The sequence below is a fragment of the Neoarius graeffei genome, chromosome 2 (genome assembly GCF_027579695.1).
Source record: "Neoarius graeffei isolate fNeoGra1 chromosome 2, fNeoGra1.pri, whole genome shotgun sequence".
Classification (NCBI taxonomy): domain Eukaryota; kingdom Metazoa; phylum Chordata; class Actinopteri; order Siluriformes; family Ariidae; genus Neoarius; species Neoarius graeffei.
The window spans coordinates 83422179-83434257 of NC_083570.1; the positions used below are offsets into that span (position 1 = coordinate 83422179).

Below are 12079 nucleotides of genomic sequence, written 5' to 3' on the forward strand. Positions count from 1 at the left end.
GGAGTAGTCAACCAACAAAGATCACTCCATGAGCAAGGCATGTTGCTTAGAAGTTACCCCAGGGCAACTTCTAAGCAACTGAAGGCCTCTCTCACATTGGCTAATGTTAATGTTCATGAGTACACCATCAGGAGAACACTGAACAACGGTGTGCATGGCAGGGTTGCAAGGAGAAAGCCACTGCTCTCCAAAAAGAACATTGCTGCTTGTTTGCAGTTTGCTAAAGATCATGTGGATAAGCCAGAAGGCTATTGGAAAAATGTTCTGTGGACGGATGAGACCAAAATAGAACTTTTTGGTTTACAACCCTGATTCCAAAAAAGTTGGGACAAAGTACAAATTGTAAATAAAAATGGAATGCAATAATTTACAAATCTCAAAAACTGATTTTGTATTCATAATAGAACATAGACAACATCTCAAATGTCGAAAGTGAGACATTTTGAAATTTCATGACAGCAACACATCTCAAAAAAGTTGGGACAGGGGCAATAAGAAACTGGAAAAGTTAAAGGTACAAAAAAGGAACAGCTGGAGGACCAAATTGCAACTCATTAGGTCAATTGGCAATAGGTCATTAACATGACTGAGTATAAAAAGAGCATCTTGGAGTGGCAGCGGCTCTCAGAAGTAAGGATGGGAAGAGGATCACCAATCCCCCTAATTCCGCGCCGACAAACAGTGGATCAATATCAGAAAGGAGTTCGACAGTGTAAAATAGCAAAGAGTTTGAACATATCATCATCGACAGTGCATAATATCATCAAAAGATTCAGACAATCTGGAAGAATCTCTGTGCGTAAGGTTCAAGGCCGGAAAACCATATTGGGTGCTCGTGATCTTCGGGCCCTTAGACGGCACTGCATCACATACAAGCTCAGGAATATTTCCGCAGTGCCTGAGCCTTTCTCAAAGGCTCAGGCACTGCATCACAAAATGGGCTCAGGAATATTTCCAGAGAACATTATCTGTGAACACAATTCACCATGCCATCCGCCGTTGCCAGCTAAAACTCTATAGTTCAAAGAAGAAGCCGTATCTAAACATGATCCAGAAGCGCAGACGTCTTCTCTGGGCCAAGGCTCATTTAAAATGGACTGTGGCAAAGTGGAAAACTGTTCTGTGGTCAGATGAATCAAAAGTTGAAGTTCTTTATGGAAATCAGGGACGCTGTGTCATTCGGACTAAAGAGGAGAAGGACGACCCAAGTTGTTATCAGCGCTCAGTTCAGAAGCCTGCATCTCTGATGGTATGGGGTTGCATTAGTGCATGTGGCATGGGCAGCTTACACATCTGGAAAGACACCATCAATGCTGAAAGGTATATCCAGGTTCTAGAGCAACATATGCTCCCATTCAGACGACGTCTCTTTCAGGGAAGACCTTGCATTTTCCAACATGACAATGCCAAACCACATACTGCATCAATTACAGCATCATGGCTGCGTAGAAGAAGGGTCCGGGTACTGAACTGGCCAGCCTGCAGTCCAGATCTTTCACCCATAGAAAACATTTGGCGCATCATAAAATGGAAGATACGACAAAAAAGACCTAAGACAGTTGAGCAACTAGAATCATACATTAGACAAGAATGGGTTAACATTCCTATCCCTAAACTTGAGCAACTTGTCTCCTCAGTCCCCAGACATTTACAGACTGTTGTAAAGAGAAAAGGGGATGTCTCACAGTGGTAACTTAGACAAAACTTTATTTATATCTGAAGGGCAATTAGAAGGGCGAAGAGCAGTACATTAAAAGAGCAAGAAAATAAAATCACAAAAAGAATAAAATCACAAAAATGGGTGGGCAAAAAAAAAAGGCAGCAGATAAAATATGGCAAATAAATAAAATGACACGTGGATAAAATTAAAAAGACAATATGATTAGAGTGACATTGTAGTTAAAGTGACAAGGTGATATTGTAATATTGCACATCAGGACATGTGATATTGCACTAGAGTATTGTACAGAAGACTTAAGTTATTGTAACTGTCTTAGACTTCTTAGAGTTCACGAGGAGAATAACACTTGGAACAAAGGTTGCTCTTCTCCTCTGGGTCTTACAGGCCGGACAGCGGAACCTGCGACCAGATGGCAGCTGCTCAAATGCCGGGAACAAAGCATGAGTCGAGTCCTTAAGAATTCGACGAGCCAGGCCGCTAGCCTGCTGCTTGTACACAGTATTCAGGTGGCAAGCAGGAAGTCCAATAATCTTAGAACACACCTTGACAATATTATGCAGGCGGTTCCTATCCTGTACAGTAATGGAGTAATACCAACATCATATAGAAAAAGCTAAAACACTTTCAATGAATGTATAATAGAATGTCAACAAGATGTTCTGACTAACAGAAAAAGAGTTCAGTTTCCTTAGTAGGTACTATACAGCCTCTGGTGGCACTTCCTCAGGATCCTTTCTGTGTTGGAAGAGAACCTCAGTTGGCAGTCCAGAATGGTTCCCAGGTATTTATATTCCTCAACTGTCTCGACCGGAAAACCATGGACCATATTGGTGACAGCCGCCGCCAGTTCCCTATGGCTGCTGGAGAAGGTCACCACCATCTCCTTAGTTTTACTAACATTCAACTCCAGGCAGGAAGAGTCACACCACTCTACGAACTGCTGAAGAGCAGGTCCATGATGGAGAGAAAAGCCAGACAGAAGGGACAGGAGAACTGTGTCATCAGCAAACTTAACCAGGTGACAGTTGGGGTACGTTGATCTGCACTCATCAGTGTACAGAATGAAGAGCAGTGGAGAAAGCACACAGCCTTGTGGGAAGCCAGTGGAGGTGGTGAGGAGATCAGACAGGTTATTGTTAATCCAGACACGCTGGGTTCGGTTGGTTAGAAAGTCCAGGATCCAGAGGATGAGCTGGCTGCTCATGTTGAAGTTCCGGTGGAGTCTCTCTGCCAGAATATGCGGTTGCAGGGTATTAAAGGCCGAGGAGAAACCTGCAAACAGGAGTCTGGCGGAGGTATTGGGAAGCTCCAGGTGTCTGTGGATAGTGTCGATGATGAAGGCTTTGGCATCGTCGACACCTTTATGGCTTTGATATGCAAATCGGAGTGGAACAAGTTGTGAATTGGTCAGAGTGAGAATGTATTGCCTGACAAGCCTCTCCATAGCCTTCATCACCTGAGAGGAGAGGGTCACTGGGCGCAGATCGTTCAGGGCCATGGGGGGGCTTCTCTTGGGAATGGGGACAATTGTTGAGTGTTTCCAACATTTGGGGACAGTTCCTGTGTTGATGGAGGTCTGACACAGTTCCTGGAAAACACCCCCTAACTGGTCCGCACAGTACCTAAGGACCCGGCCACTGACGTTATCGGCTCCAGGTGCACTGTTAACCTTAAACGTCTTAAGGGCCCTCACTACGTCAGTGGTGAGGAAAGAGATGCAAAGGTCATCAGGTATGAGGTTGGATCTGATGTCCTCTAACTGGGTGGAGTTGTTGATCTCAAATCTGGAGAAGAAGGAATTAAGGTCATTGGGGAGATCTGCTGGTGTACTGCCAGGGATGTTAACAGAGTTGTTACTGATAGGAAGGTTAACAGCAGCCATTCTCTTCAGGCCTTGCCAAGCTGAGCGGAGGTTTCCATGAGAAAACTTTTCTTCCACTTTGTTCTTGTAGTTCAGCTTGGCAATCTTAACAGCCCTCTTGACCTCTTTATTAACCTCCTTTTTCTCCATCTCTGACCCAGAGAAGAAGATCCGTTTCTTCTTATTGATAACGGTTTTTAGCTCCTTGGTAACTCAGGGTTTATTGTTAGGGAAGATGGTAACAGTCTTGGAGGGTATAATGTTTTCCTCACAGAAGTTGATGTATGATGAGACGACATCCACCTGTTCATTTATGTCATCAGAAGAGGAAAGGAGATTAGTCCAGTTAGTAGACTTGAAGCAACCCTGGAGGATTGCTATACTCTCGTTAGTCCACTGCTTGATAGTCCTGGTAACCTTAATTTTCCTGATGACTGGGATGTAGGCAGGAGCGAGCAGGATGGTGAGGTGATCAGCAGAGCCAAGGGGAGGAAGAGTGACAGCTCTGTAGGCATCTGGGACAAAACCATAGCATCTATCAAGTGTCTTTCCCAGACGAGTGGAGCAATGGATGTATTGTTCAAAGCCTTTCAAAGATTTTCCAGGATTGCAGTGATTAAAATCTCCAAGAATGAATTTGGGGGAATCAGGGGATAAATGTTCAAATTTGTCCAGGGAGCTTTTGATGAGGTCAGTTGCTGAAGTGGAGTTAGCTTTGGGGTGTATGTAAACCAGGACGAAGAAGAGTTGAGGGAACTCTCTGGGAAGGTAAAAGGGACGAAGAGACAGAGCCAGGAGCTCAATGTCTGGAGTGCTCAGCTTCTCTCTAACATGGACAGTGGAGCACCACCGGGGGTTGATATAGAAACACACACCACCACCATGTTGTTTACTGGTGACGTCACTGTCACGGCCGAGCCTGATGGGGGTGCCAAATCCATCGATGTACAGCGCTTTGTTGTCATCGCCATGGTTGAGCCAAGTTTCAGTAAACGCCAGAATAAAAGCAAGAAGTTCATGTGAGGAAACCCACTAACATCCCAGAGTTGAAGCTGTTCTGTATGGAGGAATGGGTTAAAATTCCTCCAAGCTGTTGTGCAGGACTGATCAACAGTTACCGGAAACATTTAGTTGCAGTTATTGCTGCACAAGGGGGTCACACCAGATACTGAAAGCAAAGGTTCACATACTTTTGCCACTCACAGATATGTAATATTGGATCATTTTCCTCAATAAATAAATGACCAAGTATAATATTTTTGTCTCATTTGTTTAACTGGGTTCTCTTTGTCTACTTTTAGGACGTGTGTGAAAATCTGATGTTGTTTTAGGTCATATTTATGCAGAAATATAGAAAACTCTAAAGGGTTCACAAACTTTCAAGCACCACCGTATAAGAATAGTGGGTTGTCTGGAAGCAAATTTGGTAAGGGTATTTAACAGTGCATCTCAAACAATTAGAATATTGTGAAAAAGTTAAATATTTTCTATCAGTTATTTAAGCAAGTGAAAATGTAATATATTCTAGATTCATTACACATAAACTAAACTGTTTCAAGCATTTTTCTATTTTAATTTTGATAATTATGGCCTAGAGCGCAAAAAAAACCATCTCAAAATATTACCATATTTCATTTTGAGTTTAAGTAAAACAGTATAAATACCGTGTATCTCTCGTTCTAGCTCTATTTCAAGCCTTGTCATTTTTAATTTTGATGATTATGGCTTATAGCTCATGAAAATCAGAAATCCAGTATCTCAAATTATTAGAATATTTCATTTTGAGTTTGAGTAAAATAGTATAAATACTGTGTATCTCTCAGTCTGGTTCAGTACACACAACCACAATCGTGGGGAAGACTGCTGACTTGACAGTTCTCCAGAAGATGATCATTGACATCCTCCACAAGGCAGGTAAGCCATAGAAGGTCATTGTTGAAAAGGCTGGCTGGAAAAGGTGCACAAGCAACAGGGATGACCGCAGCCTTGAGAAGATTGTCAAGAAAACCCGATTCAAGAACCTGGGAGAGCTTCACAAGGAGTGGAGTGAGGCTGGTGTCAGTGCATCAAGAGCCACCATGCACAGACGTCTTGAGGAAAGGAGCTACAACTATTGCATTCTTAATATCAAGCCACTCCTGAACCAGAGACAACATCAGAAGCGTCTTACCTGGGCTAAGGAGAGAAAGAACTGAACTGTTGTTCAGTGGTTCAAAGTCCTATTTTCAGATGAAAGTAAATTTTGCATTTCATTTGGAAATCAAGGTCCTAGAGTCTGGAGGAAGAGTGGAGAGGAATAGAATCCAAGGGGTTTGAAGTCCAGTGTGAAGTTTCTGCAGTCTGTGATAATTTGGGGTGCCATGCCATCTGCTGGTGTTGGTCTACTGTGTTTTATCAAGTCCAAAGTCAATGCAGTCATCTACCAGGAGATTTTAGAGCACTTCATGCTGCCATCTGCTGACAAGCTTTATGGAGATGCTGATTTCCTTTTCCAGCAAGACTTGGCGCCTGCCCACAGTGCCAAAACTACTACCAAATGATTTGCTGACCATGATATTACTGTGCTTGATTGGCCAGCCAACTCGCCTGACCTGAACCCTAGAGAGAATCTATGGAGTATTGTCAAGGGGAAGATGAGAAACACCTGACCCAAAAATACAGACAGGCTGAAGGCTGCTGTCAAAGCAATCTGGGCTTCAATAACACCTCAGCAGTGCCATGGGCTGATTGCCTCCATGTCACGTCACATTGATGCAGTAATTCGTGGTAAAGGAGCCCCAACCAAGTACTGAGTGTATAAATTAACACACTTTTCAGAAGTTGAACATTTCTGCATTGTAAATCCTTTTTTGATTGATCTTAGGAAATATTCTAATAATTTGAGATACTGGATTTCTGATGTTCATGAGCTATAAGGCATAATCATCAAAATTAAAACAAAAAAGGCTTGAAATATTTAACTTTACATGAAATCAATATAGAATATATGAAAGTTAACCTTTTTGAATTAAACTACAAAAAAAAACCTTTTTCACAATATTCTAATTGTTTGAGATGCACTAGCAGGCCTAGAAATTCATATATTTTTTCACCAGCCAGCTGGACTAGTTACCTTCCAAAGTAACTAGCCAAACAGAAAATCAACTAGCCAAAATTTGTTCGTGTATTAATTTTACTTCTGTCAAAAATAACGCAAAAGAGAGTAGTTACCATTGTTCATGACTAATGTGCATTTATTTTAAGACCCGAGTATTTTGATACTGTTGTTAAATACATAAATGAGAACAACACAGAGCACCATAATATAATATCAACAAATAATAATATATTGGAAAACTTGGCAAATTGGTGTATGAGTATTGAAAACAAATCTACTTACTATCATGACTATAGCACCCAAAATATGTCCAACGTGCTTTCTGTATTTAACCATTTATGAGAGAGAAAGCATTAGGAGCTTCATATTGACTAGGAATCAACTTGAAAAAAATTAATTATTCCATAAAAATCGTATCGCAGCCAAGGCCTACCCTGCTCCCACGTTTGCTTATAAGTCCTTTGTCATTTCTCCTTCTCGTACGCTTTATTGGAGGCCTTTTTCTCCTTTTCAGACTGAGGTCGCTTTGTCCCCGTCTCTGGCGGTTTCTGTACACCTTTCAGAAAATTCCACATTGCAACATAGCTTTGGCAGATGTAGATGTAAACAACAAAAAAACACACGTGTTTAAATGGGCGATAATGTGGCCACATCTATTGAATTTGATAACATGATGTGGCAGCGGGGGCGTGGCCAAGCGTCGGTCTGTGAATGGAGGATGCAGTCAGGGAAGGTAAGTGGTGAAATCATTGCACCTGATGGGGATTAACCTGTGTTTGTGTGTCTTCCCTAGTGACCGCACCCTTTAAAAGGAGAGGAGAGCAGAGAAAGGGAGCTCTCTCTCCCCAACCAGAACACATGTGTGCACACGCGCGTGGCTGGGAAGTGATAAAAGGCTGAAAAGCTAGCAATAAATAGTTCATTGAGAACTCAGTTCTGGCCTGCCGTGCTTCTGTGCTCCACCCACCTGGTCCAATGCTACACGTGATTACCGCGATATTCAATGAGATGCGTTATATGCATGCGCAGTAGTGAAAAAAACGACAGCCTGACTCGTACACGATATGATTCGGAATTCTTCGGTAGTTTCCGTCCTGCCGATAAACACATCGATTAACACAGACACGGCACACACTTAATATGTGGCGGCTTTAGTTGACGGTGTGTCTGAATCTTCGCTTCATATATATTTTTTATTTTCAACTAGCCAGCCGGGCTGCCTAGTGACAGGAATTACCCGCCAAATGACAAATTAAGTCGCCTCGGGCGACCGGACCACCGCGAATTTCGAGCCCTGACTAGTAATCTGAGGTTCAAAAAATGGTTTTTAGATTAGGGTCCAGAAAGTTCAGAAACAGCAACGTCTTTACCTTGGATTAGTTCCTTACAAACAGACACCCACATGCTGCTTCCTTTTTTTCTCCTCTCCAGTATGTAACCCAGAACAGGAGCACCGCCATCTTGCACTGGAGGAACCCATGTCACCGTGACCTCATCTTTAGTCACATCAGTAATCTGGGGTTGAGGAGCAATACCAGGAGGCTCTAAACAAGACAATGACATTATATTGATATATGACTATACATGTATGTGGTATTGTTTTCATTAAAATTGGTTTTAGAAATAGTAATTATGCAGCAATATTTGACTAATACCAATGGCACTCACCAATAGGCTCTCCAGCATAGACCTGCTCAGTTTCTAAAGGGTCACTCAAACCCTGGGGGTTGAGTGCTCTGATGTGGTATTCATATGCCTTCCCCTCCTCAACCTTGTTATTACAGAAAGTGGTGGTGTCTCCATCCACTTCTCCAACCTTGGTCCAGGACTTTTTCCCCGCTATGCGCCTCTCTATAATGTAGCTGGTCACCTTCTGCCCTCCATTATCTCGTGGTGCTTTCCACTTCATGGTTATGCACTTGTCGCTACACTCCACAAAATCCACTTTACCCTGAGGGGGTTTAGGACGGTCTAAAGAGCAAGAAAAGGACATCTCTAGATTTTACTGAATTTGGTGACCTGAAACACTCCAATGACTTGTCACTGTGCAACTTCAAATGTTATTTATAGTGTCTAAGAAAACTAATAAGAAATTTAAAAATAGCACATAAGGATTAGAAATGTAAATAAAATATATAAATATAAACACAACATTTTAATGAAATATCCTAACAGAGCATTGTAATACTGTGCAGGTACGTATATTTAGCCATGTTCTCACCAATTACAATGAGCTGCATGGTGGCAGTAGCTGAGCCGCAGTCACTTTTAAGTTTAAGCATGACCGTGCCACTATCTTCTCTAACACATTTACTGAGTATCAGAGTGCTGGAGGCTCCATTGCGTTCAATCACTGTCCGGCTGTCCTCCACCAGCTCCAACCCATCCCTATACCATGTCACCTTTGGGGTAGGTTTGCCCTTGAAGGGGATCTTGATGGTGGCTGCTTCACCAGCTTTCACTGTCACCGGCTGGCTGGATAGTATTTCCAGCATTGTGGGATCGATAACAGGAGGATCTACAAGGACAATTTTACTAAGCTCAGATTCACATGCAATATAGCATTACATTGATTTCATTGATAAAGAAAACTCATGGATCACGTAACAAATTGGAAGTTGAGGTGGGCTGTAATTGATGTGACATCCATCAGAGCCCATAATGAATAAGGAATTTACACCATTGTAAAACTAAATTAAAATACAGCTGTAAGCATTACAATTTACATCACAATAATAATCACTGCAATAAAAATAATGCGAAAGCCAAAATTATGGATGTCAATTACATGTTGAAAGGTTTGGTAATGTAGTGAGAAAATATAATGTCTTTAACAGAACCTTGTGGGACACCATGCTGCAGTTTTTAAATCTTTGAAGAATCTCTTTATTAACAAACTAACGAACTAGTAATGCTGCACTCTTAAGTCCAAAAATACTAAAGCACAATCACAATCAAGGTGAGCAGAAAGCCCAGCTATTATATGCATAGCGTTGTCTGAATATCCAATAGTATAAATGTTTCCCTGAACTTGTATCACCTGCTATACGGAGAACTGCCTCACTCTCAGCTCCTTTGGCACTGAAAGAGTATTTGCCCTCATGTTCATCCCGTACATTAATGAACACCAACTTGTGAACTGCCCCCTGCTTTATCACCTGCAGCCCACTCAGATCCGTAACCTGCAAGTAAAGGCACACACACTGACACCCATACTCATTCAGTAGCACATCTGAACAGTGTGTGATTAGATTAATAAAAGCCTCATACCTCTTTTCCATCCTTTAGCCAGACACCATCTACTTTCTCATCATCCAAAACCACACAAAGTTCTGTGGCTGAGCCCGTGGGACACTGAACATCTGACATGCCACTTTTCATAGTGGCAAATCTCTCTGCAAATATTTATAATCACATATTAGAAAAAGGACAAGACATCTGAACAAAATGTCAAGGTGTATTTCTTTTTTTTATCAACACTGTGGCATGTAATACTTAAATCTATCAGGATCTATTCAACAACAAATCATCCATCCATCCATCCATTAGCCCATCCAGCTATTTATCTACAAGGCTATTAAGAACCATCAATCTATGGATCAAGCCATTAATTCACCCATCCATCCATCCATCTATTTATTTATTTACTAATTCATCCATTCATTAATTAACACATCCAACCAGTCTATCAGGTTTTATCCACAGATCCATGTACCAAGCCATTCAGTCATACGTTCATCTTTCAATCAACCCATTCATTAACTGACCCATCCATCTATAAATCTATCTATCCAACTTTCTATTTATGAACTGACTTATAGTTATCCATCATCCATCCAAATACACTGAGTGCAGAATTATTAGGCAAGTTGTATTTTTGAGGATTAGTTTTATTATTGAACAACAACTATGTTCTCAATCAACCAAAAAGTCTCATAAATATCAAAGCTGAATATGTATGGAAGTTAGAGTGGGGCGTTTTTAGTTTTGGCCATTTTAGGAGAATATGTATGTGTTCAGGTAACTTTCACTGTGCAGAATTATTAGGCAACTTAATAAAAACCAAATATGTAGCCATTTCACTTATTTATTTTCACCAGGTACACTGATATGACAACTCCAGATTTGCAAATAAACATATGACATTCAAACACAAAACAAAAACAAATCAGTGACCAATATAGCCACTCTTCTTCATGAGGACACTCAAAAGCCTTCCATCCATAGATTCTGTCAATTTCTTTATCTGTTCACAACCAACATTGTGTGCAGCAGCAACCACGGCCTCCCAGACGCTGTTCAGAGAGGTGTACTGTTTTCCCTCTTTGTAGACCTCACGTTTTATAATGGACCACAGGTTCTCTATGGGGTTTAGGTCAGGTGAACAAGGGGGCCATGTCATTATTTTTTCACCTTTCAGGCCTTTACTGGCTAGCCACGCAGTGGAGTATTTGGACACATGAGATGGAGCGTTATCCTGCATGAAAATCATGTTCTTCTTGAAAGATGCTGACTTTTTCCTATACCACTGCTTGAAGAAGGTTTCTTCCAGGAACTGGCAGTAGGTCTGGGAGTTGAGTTTGAGTCCATCCTCAACTCGAAAAGGTCCAACAAGCTCATCTTTGATGATACCAGCCCATAGCAGTACTCCACCTCCACGGCGTCTGAGTCAGAGTGGAGCTCTGTGCCCATTACTAATCCAGCCACAGGCCCATCCATCTGGCCCATCAAGAGTCACTCTCATCTCATCAGACCACAGCACCTTAGAAAAATCAGTCTTAAGATATTTCTTGGCCCAGTCTTGATGTTTTATCTTGTGTGCCTTACTCAGTGGTGGTCGTTTTTCAGCCTTCCTTACCTTGGCCATGTCCCTCAGTATTGCACACCTTGTACTCTTTGACACTCCAGGAATGTTGCAACTCTGGAATATGGCAGAACTGGATGCTAATGGCTGCTTGTTAGCTTCACGCTTGATTTTCCGCAGATCACGTGCAGTTATTTTGCGCCTTTTTTTCCCCCACACGCTTCTTTCGACCCTGTTGACTATTTGCAATGAAACGCTTGATTGTTCGGTGATCATGTTTCAACATCTTCGCAATTTCAAGAGTGCTGCATCCGTCTGCAAGACATCTCACAATTTTAGACTTTTCAAAGTCTGTCAGATCTCTCTTCTGACCCATTTTGCCAGAGGAAAAGAGGTTGCCTAATAATTATGCACACCTGATATAGGGTGTTGATGTCATTAGACCACACCCCCTCTCATTACACAGATGCACAGCACCTGATATACTTAATTGGTAGTAGGCTTTCAAGCCTAAACAGCTTGGAGTGGGACAACATGCATTAAAAGGATGTTGTGGTCAAAATACTCACTTGCCTAATAATTCTGCACTCAGTGTATCTACCCATCCATTAGTAGGCTAATCCATCTATCTTTCTT

General features: G+C 41.7%; 1 protein-coding gene across 1 annotated transcript in view; it reads right to left on the bottom strand.

Moving 5' to 3' along the window:
* Positions 1-12079, bottom strand: part of LOC132874138 (immunoglobulin superfamily member 22-like) — a 48380-nt gene that overhangs the window by 7109 nt on the left and 29192 nt on the right. The window contains exons 11-15 of the mRNA XM_060910097.1: positions 9910-10034; positions 9680-9821; positions 8861-9157; positions 8308-8610; positions 8010-8183 (exon numbers count right to left, since the gene is read on the bottom strand). Coding sequence (XP_060766080.1) covers positions 8010-8183; positions 8308-8610; positions 8861-9157; positions 9680-9821; positions 9910-10034 — 1041 coding nt within the window. The remainder of the gene's footprint in view (positions 1-8009; positions 8184-8307; positions 8611-8860; positions 9158-9679; positions 9822-9909; positions 10035-12079) is intronic.